Source organism: Pestalotiopsis fici, assembly GCF_000516985.1.
Source record: "Pestalotiopsis fici W106-1 unplaced genomic scaffold PFICI_Scf_6, whole genome shotgun sequence".
Lineage (NCBI taxonomy): Eukaryota > Fungi > Ascomycota > Sordariomycetes > Amphisphaeriales > Sporocadaceae > Pestalotiopsis > Pestalotiopsis fici.
This window is the reverse complement of record NW_006917096.1, coordinates 3,885,313-3,900,538: the sequence shown is the minus strand read 5'-3', so window position 1 is coordinate 3,900,538 and position 15,226 is coordinate 3,885,313. Positions and strand designations below refer to the sequence as shown.

The 15,226-nt window shown below is 51.6% G+C and overlaps 5 protein-coding genes across 5 annotated transcripts; 2 read left to right on the top strand and 3 right to left on the bottom strand.

Moving 5' to 3' along the window:
- Positions 1-1,875: 1,875 nt before the first annotated feature.
- Positions 1,876-2,124, bottom strand: PFICI_09646 (uncharacterized protein; the record flags this gene model as incomplete). Its single annotated transcript, XM_007838227.1, has 1 exon — positions 1,876-2,124. The coding sequence occupies one exon, from the start codon at positions 2,122-2,124 to the stop codon at positions 1,876-1,878; it is 249 nt and encodes an 82-aa protein (XP_007836418.1).
- Positions 2,125-2,166: 42 nt separating this feature from the next.
- On the bottom strand, positions 2,167-2,775 carry PFICI_09645 (uncharacterized protein; the record flags this gene model as incomplete). The annotated part of the gene is made up of 1 exon (XM_007838226.1): positions 2,167-2,775. One exon carries the CDS (start codon positions 2,773-2,775, stop codon positions 2,167-2,169), a length of 609 nt encoding a protein of 202 aa, XP_007836417.1.
- Positions 2,776-3,420: 645 nt separating this feature from the next.
- On the bottom strand, positions 3,421-6,055 carry PFICI_09644 (uncharacterized protein; the record flags this gene model as incomplete). The annotated part of the gene is made up of 2 exons (XM_007838225.1): positions 3,421-4,336; positions 4,515-6,055. The coding sequence occupies 2 exons, from the start codon at positions 6,053-6,055 to the stop codon at positions 3,421-3,423; spliced, it is 2,457 nt and encodes an 818-aa protein (XP_007836416.1).
- Positions 6,056-7,227: 1,172 nt separating this feature from the next.
- PFICI_09643 (Cytosolic Fe-S cluster assembly factor CFD1) lies at positions 7,228-8,243 on the top strand (the record flags this gene model as incomplete). The annotated part of the gene is made up of 2 exons (XM_007838224.1): positions 7,228-7,260; positions 7,368-8,243. The coding sequence occupies 2 exons, from the start codon at positions 7,228-7,230 to the stop codon at positions 8,241-8,243; spliced, it is 909 nt and encodes a 302-aa protein (XP_007836415.1).
- Positions 8,244-10,900: 2,657 nt separating this feature from the next.
- On the top strand, positions 10,901-12,582 carry PFICI_09642 (uncharacterized protein; the record flags this gene model as incomplete). Its single annotated transcript, XM_007838223.1, has 2 exons — positions 10,901-11,015; positions 11,126-12,582. The coding sequence occupies 2 exons, from the start codon at positions 10,901-10,903 to the stop codon at positions 12,580-12,582; spliced, it is 1,572 nt and encodes a 523-aa protein (XP_007836414.1).
- Positions 12,583-15,226: the final 2,644 nt, after the last annotated feature.

Genomic DNA, 15,226 nt, shown 5'->3' with positions numbered 1-15,226 from the left:
CCAAAGCCTGACCAGACTTTTCTTGTCTAATTTTTTTTTTCCCCTCCCCTACGCTTACTTTTTTTAAAAAAAAAAAAAAATTATGTTATGGTGGTCCAATTGACCAATGGACTTCTGTCCCTTGCACCTGCAGCACGTGAGGTTGGTTGGGTACATAGTCTGTGATCCGTGCATGTAGGTACATGAGATACCCCGCCGCCGCCGTGGAAATGCGTCACACAATTGAAGCCCCACGATCTGATCCCACCCCCCAAAGACTTCCAAGACGCAATGTGAAGGTCCAACCCAATACTGACTGCACTGGACTGATGCCCTATCCCCTGGTCTGGTCCTGGCGTCACTCTGCACACCAATTTCCTTTCTAGCGAACTCGGAGCCATCCCCACCTCTGAGTCAGGGTTCGAGGGAAAAAAAAGTGAGAGACGGACTCGGAGGGATAATACTATGCACTATGTATATAGAAGGAGAAAAAAAAGAGAGTATGTTGTTCTTCACTCGCTCTCAGTCAGCTATAAGCAATGGGTGACGTTTCTAGGTAATTAATTCAATGAACGCATTAATCATTAAATACCTAGGTTAGTACATAGTAGCATTGTATCTGTCTCGTGTCCCGTGGCAGTCTTTTGCGGTTTACATATCAAGTAAATTAGTCCTTCCGATCGTGACTGCGTCCTCCGTCTATGTAGCCGTGATCAAAGTCACCAATCTGTCTGCAACTCCTCATTGACGACTAATTCAAGCCTTTCCCGGTTCACCTTGAAGAGAAGAAGACTTGGCGGGTGGGTGAGGGTTCACCCAGGTCCGATGCGTGCCACATGGAGCTTTGCCTAGGCCCCGCCAATGAGTCTGCTTTCGATACTCGATGCCGGGTCGCTTCTTGAACTTCCTCGAGTCCACCTGCTGAAGGGGGCGAAGATCACGACGGCCTCGGAGACGACGAGTTATTCCCTCGTCTGTGACAAATAGTTACTACCACCCAAAGATGGCATTGCATCACTCGTGGCTCTGAGCAGTCTTGGAGCAGTTGCCTCCGTCTCTTCCGTCATGTGCCTGCAGCGAGGTGGGTGTTGTTTGCCATCCATAAAGAGCCGACAGAGCAAACACATCTAATGGCCCTGTGAGCCCGCCTTGCCATCTGTGACAACACGCCGAGGCGATGATACCACGAGAGTTGGTGTCTGCCGAGGCCCAACGATCGAGAACATCGGGGCCGGTGTTGGGGCGTGAAGTTCTATGTGATTTTCTCGAAAATCCCGCCTGAAGATACACATATACCTATATGTCGCGTGTGTTGAGGTGCTCGTTCAGGCTCTCGACGCCACTGCCTGGCTGTGACCACGAAGTCGGAGCTTGGTGATGGAGAAATCCCTCTGGACCGGACCTGCACCGGGTAGATACATTGGATGCCAGCACCTGTACCTGTCTCTTTGTTTGCTGGTTAACCTCAAAGACCAAGCATCCAGGCCCTGGTAGACGTCTCCCAGAAGACAGGAATCGAGAGTCCCCCGTACAACCCTTAAGATCGCCTAAACACAAAAAAAAACAACACACACACACACACAACACACACACACAGGGTCATCGTTGACTGTAGCTGAAGTGCACAGGATCCTCCACACCAGAATATAACCACCATAGTTCAGCTGCTCGTCTCGACATTTTTGGTTTGTTCCGGGGGACATGCCAAGCCCTGAAGGGCATCACGACATGGTCCCAAATTCGGTGCGCCAGCCCCCGGGCAAGTATGCAGGCTTAGGGGGGTCTGCAGTTTGGTTAGAAATGGTTGACGGATGTGGTCCAGCTCGAGTAACTCCAATGGGCAGTTGACTTGTGGGTGAGCTCGGGGGGTTGCGGTTCGGCATGCCATCCACGGACCTATCCTGGCTGATCATGGCTGCAGCATGGGATTCCAGAGGCCGAAACATGCCAGCGCTGGACATTGTGGTGGAAGAAGACGACTCCTCGCCCTTGTCCGTCGCCTCTTGTACGGATCCACGTCTCGAGACGCTCCCACCGGCCGCCAGATCTTCGGCAAAGGCGCTCACGCGGCAGGTTAGCAAAGATGGCGTCGAGAAACCAGCCGTTGCAAAAGGTGCCGTTGTCGAATGCTCCTCTATTGTGCATAGTATGATGGCAAATGAGGGCCTGTCTCGTCGAATCAGCTGTTCAGTGGTTCCTCATGTTCACGTCATCCAACGTTAAGTTCAGAGCTGACTCTACATACAGTGCGCCAATGCAAATCAACAGATTCAGAATCGGTGACTTGCTGGCCAGACCGCCGAGTGGTAGTGGTGATGCGTTGGCGATCATGGCAGCTGTCGCGACCAGAGCACAAATCCAGGCGACAATGGACAGCCGGGCAACGATGAGTGCACTTGCGTGAAGATAATCCCCGTACATATATTGCGGCGGTCCTTTTTGTGTTCCGACGTGGTCCCGCAGCGCTGCTCTAATGTGCAGTGCAATATAAAGAAGGGAAAGCAGCGCGGCGTACAATATAAAGTCGCGTGAGAGACAGGCGCCTCGAACCTCAACGGGGTCCAGAATGAGGACAACGGCGAGCGCAATCCCTCCAGCAGACGAGCAGAAGAGGATGCAAAGAACCGCCAGCATCACCCGTGGCAGCTTTCTCCGTCGCCCATGCAGGTGGAACTGCTTGGTCGAGATATAGGTTATTCGAGATGCATCATCGCCGGGACTGCAGACTGAAGCTTGGTCCTGCTCCCCACGAGCTTTGGCCGTGGCTGATGTTGTGCGCATGTCGATCTGGAACATGACTGCCTGTTTTCACATTGGCCGCCTCTTATCCCCAATATATGCTCCGAGCATAATGCAATAATGATACATTACCAGGGCCTAATTTATCTCGGTATGGCCACTCTTGTCTGCCCACCTAACCACCAACCAGTATGCCACTACCGAGGATTCAACAAAGTGTCATGTTTTCAACACAGGAAGCTGCTGGCCTGCCTAGCATGCCCACCTGTGCATGTATCCCACCCTCGCCCCCCATGAGACATTCGCAGCCGTCAAGATCCAGGGCCAGGCTACTGTGGTGGCTAGGTAGACATTCCAGAGAGTGTGTTAGACATTAGACAAGTCTTGACAATTTCGATGCACACACGGCCCCAAGCTCCATGACCCTGTAAAAGTAAACTGCTTCAAGATGCGTAAATATTCAACATGATCCTGACGTAATATACGTGATTTGCTATGTACAGCCATGTTACTCTATCCGGTCGTTGGGGTTCCCCTTCTCCCATTTAAAAAAATAAAAATAAAATACCTGTACTCCAATGCCTAGTTGTGCATACCCAGCCATGCTAAGCCTCCTTGATGTAAGCCATGCGTTATAGCATGGCCAAATCTAGTGCATCATATATAAAATTAAAGCATTACATGTGAAGAGTACTGCTAAACTTATCTTAACATGTAGTAGAGATCAGGGAGGCCCTGAAGGATTTGTTGAATCACCACATTGTCCGCTGCATCAACAGAGCTCTCAACTGGGCTTGGAGAGATAGTAGCCGCAGAGACTGGAGCATTCAAACAGCTTGGCGGGGGGACATTCATGGAAGAATCCATGTCTGTGCCCTTTGATAATGGTGATGGAGGCGAAGATGACGGCGAAAATGGCTCCGCCACACACTGACTGAAGCTGGGGACAATGGGAGATGGCTGCACTCTGGCCGACGACGTTTCCGACCGGCCAAGGTCGATGGATGTGCACGGTTCTGTGTTTTGTTTCGGTGCCCATTGCGCGTTTCGACTTGGATCGTGGCGATACAGAATCGAAGCACTGACCTCTGAAGCCGCGGACCCTGATGTCGACGGCTGCGCGTGGGCTGACTGGGCTTCGGACACTAGATGAGCGTCTGTCGTTCCTGTCATGGATACTTGGGAGAATTCATCCCCGGTGCTTTGAGATAAAATATGGTTCTCTGTTGTCGTGAATGCTTCTTGCGTGGGGGAGAAAACCATCTCTCCCCAGTCGTCATCTTCGGCAGTATCATCATCATCATCATCATCACTTTTCATAGGAACCTCACTCCCGTGTTCATTGATCATTTGGGGCTGCTGAAATGCCGGAGACAGTAGCCCGGGAGTGGTGGAGTTGGCGGACCTTTGAGCCGGTTTCTCAATTTTCAATGAATGTACGCTCGATCGAGTCGTCATGATGAATGTCGATGGGGGTCTCGTGCTCCAACCGAAGTTTGCGATAGGTGAGGCAGAGGTAGACGGTGTGCCGATGCTACTTGGGGCATATGAGCCGCCGAGCCCCGAGGGAAACTTTGGCTCCTCTGTGATACTGATTTGGGAACCGATGGATGATGTACTACAGATTGACTGTTAGCAAAATTGCCGCCCAAGCCACGTTGATGAGCTCGGTTGGACGTGTGTCCCTGGAGCTTTGCGACTCGGACCAGCCCTCACAGAACACGCAAACAGTAGTACAACTTTGCTTCGTGGACCACTTGGACGGCAGAGTATAAAGACGTTGAGGAAATACTGACGGAGTATGTCCCATGGGAACACTTGAGCTGCCCTTTGGGCGCGGCCCTAGAGATCTGCGGGCAAAGACCTTGTCCAATGCCACGGGCGCAGCCGCCGAGTCCCAGTTGAAGGCGCTCGTTCTCTTGCCACCACCGAGAATAGGCTTGCCAGAAATCGAATCTTCCTCCATCCACCGCCGAACAATTTTGATTGCATCGTCATGGAGTTGCGATGTCTGCCATGTCACACGATGGTAATTTTCTTCGTCTCCTGAGTCGTGCTTTAGCATCGAGCCAAAACGGGAAACACGGTACCAGGCCTTCCTCTCAGCGACGGTCCCAAAGCTGTCTGTAATGATGCGATCAGTGAGGCCTTCAGGAGCAACGCATTCCTCATAGTCAGGATCTAGTTTCGAATCGAAAGCTCTATCAAGCAGCTTCACGTCTACGTCGAATTTGATCACTCCGAATTTCTCTGTTAACTCCCGCAGAGCAAGGGCATGTGCGTCAGCTGCTGGGTCATGCCCTTTATCACTTGACGCATGGCTACGCTGGCTGAGCCTATTCTGCGGCTGGATTCTTGGTGTGGAGGACCCGCCTGAGGAAATGGAGGTCCTTGAGTCTTCCGAGGTACTCGGTTCGTGATCGAAGACGTTGTCTCCTTCGCCAGCGCCCGCATTTTCAATACAATTCGCCGCATGCGTGGAGCCAGTACTTTTTTTGCGACTCACAGGACGGCTTCCACTTCCATCCGATGCAGCTCGCGCCAGCCCATCATACAAGCCTACGAGATCCGACACTTTTGATGATGATTTTCTCGTCAGGTTTCGGGGACGAAAGTTTAGCTCTTCGTCGACCGAAGTGATTGGCGAGTCTTGCTGCTCCTGACCATGCGAGCTCTCAGCTGAAAATGTCGACGAGGGTCTTGATGGACTTTCGTGTCCCTCGGGTTCGACTGCCAAACTCAGTGTTGCTCCTCCTTCTCTTGCGTCGTGCACATGAAGCTTGTCCTGGGAATTGATTTCGTCGGTAATGCCGGCGTGTGGCTCTTCCACATGGATCACGACCTGCGTGTCGACGGGGAGAGGGGCTTCCTGATCGTCTGTGGTAGAGGTGATTGAAACGGCCTTGAAAGGCGCTACCTCGTCTCGGTCGCGCCAGGACGCGTCGTTTGTCCACGGATCTGGTGAAGACTGACGGAACAAGGTCGAAGAGCGTGAACGCATAGGCTTGAGGCCTGGGGACGTCGCTGTGCTACTTGGCCAGGCAATTGGGCTCTGCTTTCCGGGCGACTCGGCTCGGGGAGCTAGACTCGGTTCCGCCCAGGAAGCCCATTGCAGATTCGGCGCGGTGTCGTCGACCGGGCCGGGACTTGCCCAGTCCCCAAAGCCGTGATCAGCCCAAGGGGACTGGGCAGGCAGGTTTAAACTGCTGCCGAAGAAGGCCTTTGGTGGCAGGCTCAGTAGAGACTTGGGCGGCGACGACGGGGACGGTGGGTGATCATTCTTGGAGACCGTGTCGGAGGGAGCGGAAGCCCAAGGAGAGCCCCAAGGATCGTCCATGAGGGCGGAATTCAATGGTCATGTTGGTCGCGGATGTTTCGATCTATCAATGAAAAGACCGAAGCATTGGTGAGTGGTCGGTCGGTCGGTCGGTCGATCGCGAGCAGAGGAAGAAAGAATAGCACTCGGCGAGGTGAAGCAGCAAAGGTATATCTCGTGCGGCTCAGATCAATACCTATGTACACGTACGGCGCACGGCTTTGAGGTCTTCTCAAAAGCCGCCCAGACGCGCTTGGCAGTGTAGCAGAAGGTTACGTTGCGGATCGTTGGAGGGTTTCGGAGTTGAAAGGTAGCAGACTGAAAGTAGGTATTGGCAGGTGAGGAAACTGACTTTCAGGGGTGTCACGTCTCTTAAACTACCACCACAGTACCTATTTCGCGCCGCCAGGTGAGTTGAGTTTTCCCTCCGAGTTCCTCTTGCAAAGCCCAGTGGCGTTCTCTTTGTTGCAAGTGCAACAAACCATAGATGCATTTTCTCTTGCAGGAGACATATTAGCTACATGACTTTGGAGGCGAGTCGCGAAGCATTATCTACTATTACTGTATTTGAATAGCATCCATTCTAATTAGAGGTACGTATCTCGAATGGAGAGTCGATTGCTGGATTCGGAATAAGGTATCTGGAGTTAACCTATTCTGTACATGATTGGTTCGTGGGGCCAACGAACAGGGAGATCCGGGGACATCTAGGGACATATGTAAAAGCGCCGATGATAACGATAAGCATCAAGTACACGTTTTCGAGGATTGAAAGCATCTCTTTGCGCTTTCACTCTTGATGTATTGTTAGCATCATCCCCAAAAGATATCTGTTTCTCTTCTTTATGGTACGCGGTTCAAGGCGTCGAGGAGGTATGTCAAAGAATGGAATATAGATATTAGTGTATATTGCGTACCTACCGTACCTAGGTACCACAGGAGAGATCCGTACGGCACACCCAGGGAATTAGCCAATCCGCTGTGACTAAAATGCTGATAAATTGACCGTCGTCGCCGATGAACGGCCCGCCCGGTAACATCACCCGCCTTCATTCATCCTGTGCCCTGCTTTTACAAAGATAATGAATCGCACCAACAATCTCATCTGAGCGGGATGTGAAGTTTGGTAACCTATACACGGTTTGCAAACCCAATCTCCTGAGCCACAACGACAACAAAACAATAACGCCATCATGTCTCTGGCACAGGTCAAGCACATTGTTCTGGTATGTTGCGCCTCCTCAGCCTCCTCCTCGTTCTCCGCTTCCTTCCGCCGTCGCCAACGTGTCTGAGAAGGGAGAGTAGGATCATTGCTGACCAATGGATCGCACAGGTGCTTTCGGGCAAGGGTGGTGTTGGGAAATCATCAGTCACGACCCAGCTAGCATTATCGCTGTCGCTGGCTGGTCACTCGGTCGGTGTCCTTGACGTTGACCTGACGGGACCTTCCATGCCGCGCATGTTCAATATCGAGGACGCAAAGGTTACACAAGCTCCGGGGGGCTGGCTGCCGGTGCCGGTCCATGAATCGAACCCGGACGCGGGGGTGGGAGAACTGAGATGTATGAGCCTGGGCTTTCTCCTCCGTGGGCGTGGCGATGCTGTGGTTTGGCGCGGCCCCAAGAAGACAGCCATGGTCCGGCAGTTCTTGTCCGATGTCCTGTGGGGCGACGTTGACTACCTGCTCATTGACACGCCCCCAGGCACCTCTGATGAACACATATCGCTCGCAGAAACCCTGCTCAAGGATGCAAAGCCCGGTCAAGTGGCGGGTGCGGTCGTCGTGACTACGCCCCAAGCTGTGGCCACGGCAGACGTGAGAAAAGAGCTGAATTTCTGTTCCAAGACGGGCATTCCTGTCATTGGTGTCGTTGAGAATATGGCCGGATTCGTGTGCCCCAACTGCGCCGAATGTACCAACATTTTCAGCAAAGGAGGTGGACAGGTCATGGCGCAGGAGTTTAGTGTTCGGTTTCTAGACGCCGTGCCTATTGATCCTCAGTTTGTCATGCTGATCGAGACCGGGACCACTCCTACTTATCCGCAGGGCACTTTGATTAATGGCCAAGACTTCTCGCACGGCTCTGGGCAGCATGCCGACGGACCTGCTACAAAGGATGCTTCCTTGCTGGCTGAGAAATATCGCAACTGCTCATTGGAGCCTATCTTTCGGAAGATCACCCGTGACATGATCACGGCGATTGGCTGATGGGGAAGATCCTACTGGTATCGTGGGTTTAAGGGGTGGTATTTGGACAAGTCATGATTATACGGCAAACTATACGCATCACCGACCACCTGGAAATCTGCTCATATCGGCCAGCTGCGGCGTGGCCACACCTAAGATAGGCGCCTGCTCAGTGTATTGTTGGGTTCGAGAAGAGAGACGGCGACAAAGTTGTCCTACATATTCACATCCCTCGATGCGTCGGAACTTCAAAGTGATGCGGAGCCATCGCCGATTATCGTTCCTTTGGGGCAATGATTTACTGGGCCAATAAGGGACGTGTGAGCATCAAAACTGGGTAGGCGGGCCGCTCGATTCTGCAAATTCGTTTTCTTCCATGGGCAGGTAGCATTGAAGGTCTCTCTAGCTTGGTGGTCCGTCAACAATCCTGCCTCCGAATTCGAGAGCTAGCGGCTAGGGGCCAAGCGGGTGTCACCGTGGGCGTGATATGAGCCAAATCACGGCCCAAGCAGTCTGGACTGATGCTGCACCAGATGGTGGCCATGTGTAGGTGGTGACGTTTGACCGGATGGCCACGTCCAGCAATATGATAGATTGGTGCCAGCAAAGTTACTGCTTGAGAGAACCAGTTGATATTATTCAGTCGTGAACATGCTACTATCAATCATCTCATGGCGTGCTACAAGGGGTAGCAGCCATGATTTGCACCAATATACAACATGACATACGAAGTCGTACACAATTCATGTAAAACGTGCTACCCGTGACTCCTGACACGACCCCCGCCAGATAAGCGCTCATACATACTGCTTGTGTATGTAGGTAGGAGGTAGGTTACTAGAATTATGTACCATGGAGAGACATGTGTAGCCGGCCCAACCCGAACCGCTGCCAAAATATACAGTTAAGTAGGCCGTTTAGACCGAAAAGAACCACGCAACACGGAACGGGAGGATTGCATGTGCGGCTTGCAGATGGCTGCAGAGTTTTGCATGCATGCGTTAACGTTGGGTTTCTGACGAGCAACGACGTAATAAGCTCTTTTTGACTCATACGAGACAATGTTTGTTTGCTTAAAATCCCACGCAGCATTGAATGGTTTGACGACATCATATGTGATGCATGTTTTCTCCTTCCAACGGCCACATACTGGACTTAGTTTACATTTGTAACATTGCAAAGACGGTGATCATTATAAGTAGATAGGTAGAGAGAGAGAGATATGAGTGGGAACCTGCAGAAACATTACACTAAATACATGTAGTATAGCGGGTGTACCTATAGGTACGAGTTACATATTTAGAGTACCTACTTACATGGACTGGGGTCTGGTCCATGGTTTGGTATCTGTCAATCGCGCCTGATATTTACCCCTCGGCGAACAATTTTTTTTCCCCCCTCCTTCCCTCCTTCTCTGTTCGCGCCCAAAGCAACCCGACCCACCCCACTTTTTGGCTTGTAGTGACCTCACAAATCCACTTGTGGAAAATACATTAAGGAAAAGGCTCTGGAACTGCGGTCTCTGCCCTGGGCTCTGCTGGTTTTCTCACTAGGCGGACCTGTTGTTTTACTGTCTTGGCTGTTTACTTCCCAACTGCTCCCCTCGTCTGCTGCTCAGAAATCTCGCACAGGAATAATAATACAAGAGAGCCCAAATAAAAAAAACTAAAAAAAAATTCTCCGGATACCTACTTATTACTCTGGGCCCATCGAGAGCAAATACCCGCCTGGCTGATGAGTCGGATCTTCTGATTCGTCCTGCCAGTCATTTTGCCTAGCTACCTACACCTTGACATTTCTTCTCTCTTCTCCCAGCCCAGTCAACAATAACATAAACTACTAGCCCCAGTCAGCAGGGACAAAAAAATTTCTTGACCAAGCGGGGAGCATCACGACTTTCGCTGGTGTCAACCTCCAGGAAGAAGCTAACTTCTCGTGTGTTCTACCCGGATCCCTTCAGAGGCTTTCCATGAACCCAGCAGTCTTGCTACGCTTCCTCTTCTCCAAGCCAGCCAAGTGTGTATACATTGTCCATACCCAATGACCTAATCGTCGATTCCCCTTCCTCCACACAGAAACACGCACACGTACACACATATATATAGGATCGACTCGATCCACGTATATCTATCTCGTCTTCCTCGAACCCACAAGACGCTACTATTGTCTTTGAGTATCTAACTAATTCCTCCTACCATAAAAGGCCTCGATAATACCACTACAAATAGCAATCAGTCTAAACAACCGCTCTTGTTGTCGCGCGCAACCATTGTAGATACAGCATCTACCCTTCACCCGACCCCCGATACTCCACCACAGGTATCGGTATATCTGCCCAGAGCAAGGCACCCGAGAATAGCCACCATTCCTTCGTCACAGGTCCTCATCCTCCTGCCGCGTGGCCGACCTCCCTAACGTCCCATACGTGAGACGTTGAACCCTTATATCTACCCATTGCAGCTGGCGTCGCCAGCATCTACAAGCTCCCACCTGACCTGTGGGCCTACTCCTCAAACGAACACCGCAAGGTTCGTTTGAGCGGCAGTCAGTGCTCCGCGGTAGCTCACTGTATCACCTGCAGTCACACAGCTGCAGTTCAGTTCCTCGCCGGACGATCCTCAGAGACCACAGAAGAAAGAGAGCTGCTGCCTCGCTACTGGGCAAGCTTCAGCACGGAGATGGTCGACCTCGAACACCCCTCCAACGAGTCCATCGCCCCATCCGAGGATATTCCTCAGCTGACCATCAATCACGATGTCGCCGCTGATCTAGATTCGAGCAATGCCTTTGAAGGTATGTAGCCAGCGAAACCACTTTTCCCAACACCGAGGGAATAAAGACGGAAAAAAAGAAAGAAAGAGTGTTGCCTGCTCCCTTGTCCACGATGCTAACATATACCCCAGGCCCAGAGAAGCTCCTTGAAGTTTGGTTTGCCCCCAGCGCAGATGCCCTCCCGGCCGGAGCCAAGCCGGAGGGCTTGAAGGCTGTAGCCGCTGAGACCTGGGTACCCATGCTTGACGAGGTCCACTGCAAGGTCCTCTCTGTTGTCAACTCGGAGCATATTGATGCCTATCTTCTCTCCGAGTCCAGCATGTTCGTCTTCCCTCACAAGCTGATTCTGAAGACCTGTGGCACCACAACCCTACTGTGGGGTTTGAAGCACCTTCTTCGCATTGCTGCTCGCGAAGCTGGCTTTCCCTTCCACAACGTTAAATCTCTCGAGGATGAACATGTTGCTGCGACTCCGTACCGGGTCTTCTACAGCCGCAAGAACTTTTTGTACCCCGAAAAGCAGCCACTTCCTCACCGAAGCTGGGGTCAGGAGATCAAGTTCTTGGACGACATGTTTGAGCACGGGAGCGCCTACATGGTGGGCAAGATGAATGGGGACCATTGGTACCTGTATATCACGTCTCCTCAGGCTTCCCTGACGCCGCCGCGCACCCCTGATGAGGAGCGAACTCCCACTGGTGCTACCGCGTCAAGTGCTCAATGGAAGATACCTACCGGGCTTGCCTCGGCCTTTAACGGTGCTGCCGAGAGCAACGATGAGACCTTGGAGATTCTCATGACTGATTTGGACCCCGAAAATGCAAAGCAGTTCTACCTGGAGCGCGCGAGTGCGGTCGCGTGTGCCAAGTTGCCTTTGCAGGTTGAGGAGGCCCGTCGCAATGCTGTGGACAGCCTTGGCGACTTATCAGGTAGCACCTGTACAATCCAGACTACCAGCACGGTTGAAAGTCTCTCTGATGAAACATTCGATGACACAAGCGTGGCGAGCGAGTCGGACCAACCTGGCGCAAACACACCTCTGTCCGAGATCGATCAATTGAGTCTCACGACCGAGGGTCACGCGCTTGGTACAGTGGTCTCGGATTGTTGCGGTCTCTCAGATGTCTACCCAACGTCCAAGTACCCTGACGCTCGTATCGACGCCTACATGTTCAATCCGTGCGGTTTCTCTGCAAACGGAGTTGTCCCTGCGCCCCCAGAGGAGGGCAGTGAGAAGTCTACCCACTACTTTACCGTTCACGTGACCCCTGAGCCGCAGTGTTCCTACGCGTCTTTTGAGACCAATGTGCCGGGCGGTCAGAATGGTCGCGAAACCTCGGAAGTCATTGAGCAGGTGGTTGGCATCTTCAAGCCGGGACATTTCAGCATCACCCTGTTTGAAGCCAAGGGAGCGAGTGGCGACACCTCGACTGGCACGAGCCGCGGCAAGCGTGTAGAGAGTATCAAGGGATACCGCCGCATTGATCGCATTGTCCATGACTTTGAGGATTACGAGCTAGTTTTCCGGTACTACGAGCGCGAGGGCTGGGTCGGTGGCAGCGGACTGCGTGTTGGAGAGGAGCTGTGAGGGATTGTGTTTTCTCTTCTTGTAAGGACATAGTGTCGCACGGATTTTGGCGCGACACCGGGTTTGTTTGGACGATTCCTTCTCTGATCTATGCTCGGATGTCTCTATTTCTTATCATCCCTCTTTTTGTTTTTCGAGCTATGTGGGAGATTGTCGAAATTTTTGACGATTAAGTTTCGGAATACTTTGTCTAGGATATGGAGAAGAAGAATATAAGAAAAGGCCGTATGACCTCGAAACAGTACCTTGAGTTCATGGACTCGGCCGTCTCGATACATCAGGACGCCCCTTTTTCTTTTTTCGGATATGTCAACTTCCTTCTCGGGGACAACTGTTGTGGGCTGTTTTGCCCATTCGTTGCTCGCGAAGCCCGCGGCAGTTCCGTTCCTTGTGTTTGATCAACTTGATGCAATTAGACCACGACTAAGACTGTACTCGCAACAGAAAGGACAGCATGTCGGACTGTATTCCAACCAATTTCTCGGTTCGCGAGGTATGGCTGACAATGGAATCGTTCTGTCACTGCCCAGTAGGAAATCTATCATGATGCACACGTCTCAGCTCGTGCGCTGCGAAGGCTGAGTAAAAGGTATAAGATATACGAGTCCCTGCCCCTGGATTCCAATCTGACGTTACAGCTCTGCCAATACTTGCAGAATGAGAGTGTCTCTCTCACTTGTCTGCTGTACTACATTTGTGTTTTGGTAAATGGAACAGGCACCATGGTACCAGGCAGGCTGTGAGCGTCGAGAGTCGTAAGAATCAGGGACATTGAGAATGACGTTGAAGGAGGGGGGGGGGGGGGGGGGAGTATAAATCGGCAGCATCTTCCAGTGCATTGTCAAACTGGACAGGTGGTTATATTCTGTCAAGGTCTGCCTATACAACTTGCCAGCATGCATCTCGGCATGCATCCCATCGACATGAGACTTGCCGCTACGATTTTGTTCCTGGCAACGGCCGTTTCTTCGGGCTCCTCGAATACCTTGGAGCTGGTTGAGAGACAGACAACGCCCATGAGTGGGGGAAACCTCATTGAGATATGCCCAAATCAAAATTACGAGGGACTCAACGAAACCATCACGTGTATGAACATAACCGATCCCACCCTGCCCCGTGGATACGGTGGTCGTACTTGTAGTAAGTCAGTCAGTCGGCCAGACGCATGAATAAAGCATACATGGTCTTTGCGACATTGCCTCTTGCCCTGGAAGTAAGGCTAATTCCAAGCGTTTGTGCCAAAAGTCTCGTTGACCTACACGCCGCTCAGAGTAGGGTCACCACAAGGTGTATCGTCGGCGAGGATGTTTGGCGAGCCGATGAACTGTACTCTATACAAGTGAGTGCCAACCAAGCCCCCGCCCACCAGGAAAATGAAGAAGAAAAATGGAAACAATGACGCGCCCGCTCGAGTGTCTCCTGGGTGGAATCAATCAATCAAATCGTCCTTCCTTCTGACCTCTTTGTACCAGGACGGAGGATTGCTTGCCAGATAGTCGCGAGAATGGCTTCGTCATCCCTCCCACCGGTGCCTCTGAACTTCCCCTGGCGACGTCGGCCAACGACCCGTACGCCATGGACGACCAAACTGTGGCTTTCAATTGCAAGCCACCGTCGCTCTAGTCATCCAGAGGAGTCAACTTGCGGACCATCTTGGGAGGTATAGGATGGACGGGCACGAGGTGTGTGTGCGTGTGGGTTGGAGCCATGCTCGTCTACCTGCGGCATTTGTCCGACAATGCTTGGCCACGAGAACCCGTCGGATGGGTTTAATGTTTCCCGGCTTTTGAACATTGTTTCGTCTTGGCTGTGCGCAAAAAGAACAGAAACTGTGGCGGGTATCGAATTCTTGAGCCCCATGGACAGCAGTGGCAAGGGATGTATGTTAGTTGGTAGTGGGATGCAAAACCGACCTCCCCATCGTGACTCTTCACAATGACTCTCGCAAACTTTGGTGTCTTTATAAAGTTGGCCTGCTGCTGTGAATGCGTTTGCCACGAGCCACAATCACACTCCACGGTTCGCAAGAGGCGTTTCATGCAAACTCTCCAACATCCTCCTCATAGGACATTGTTCCGCCGCACCCGCCGTCCCCGTAAGCTATTGAATGGATATCCTTGGTAAAAGAGGGTTGCACGGAGAACGAGAAAAAAAAAAAGAAGAAGAAGAAAGCGACAGCCGAGTTGCTTTACATTGATGATGATATTCTCACGGGGAAAGGAAGGAGGACAAATGGGAGGGCATGAAGCCAAGAGGAAAGGGTCCATATGCTCATTAAAAAAAAGGGTAATCAGCCAAGAAACCTTGACACTAATGACACGCACGCCATCAGATTGCACCTGCACTGCTAGTATAACACATACATTACATGATAAAGTCTTTTATCACAGTTGTTGAATCCATGGCCGCCAATATTGAACATGATTCATAAAAGAGGTTTGGAGGGGAGGAGACGAGACAAAGGAATGACAAGAAACAGCCCATCTAAACAGACGGACGGGTCAGTGGGTGACATTTATGTTTTTAAACTTTTATGCATAACCATCTAACCTAGGTTAGATTGATTGGGGGGGTACCACTCTATTGTAGGTGTTTTCATTAGGCCCTAAGGGTAATGTACTATGGTATGTAAAATAGGGCGTAT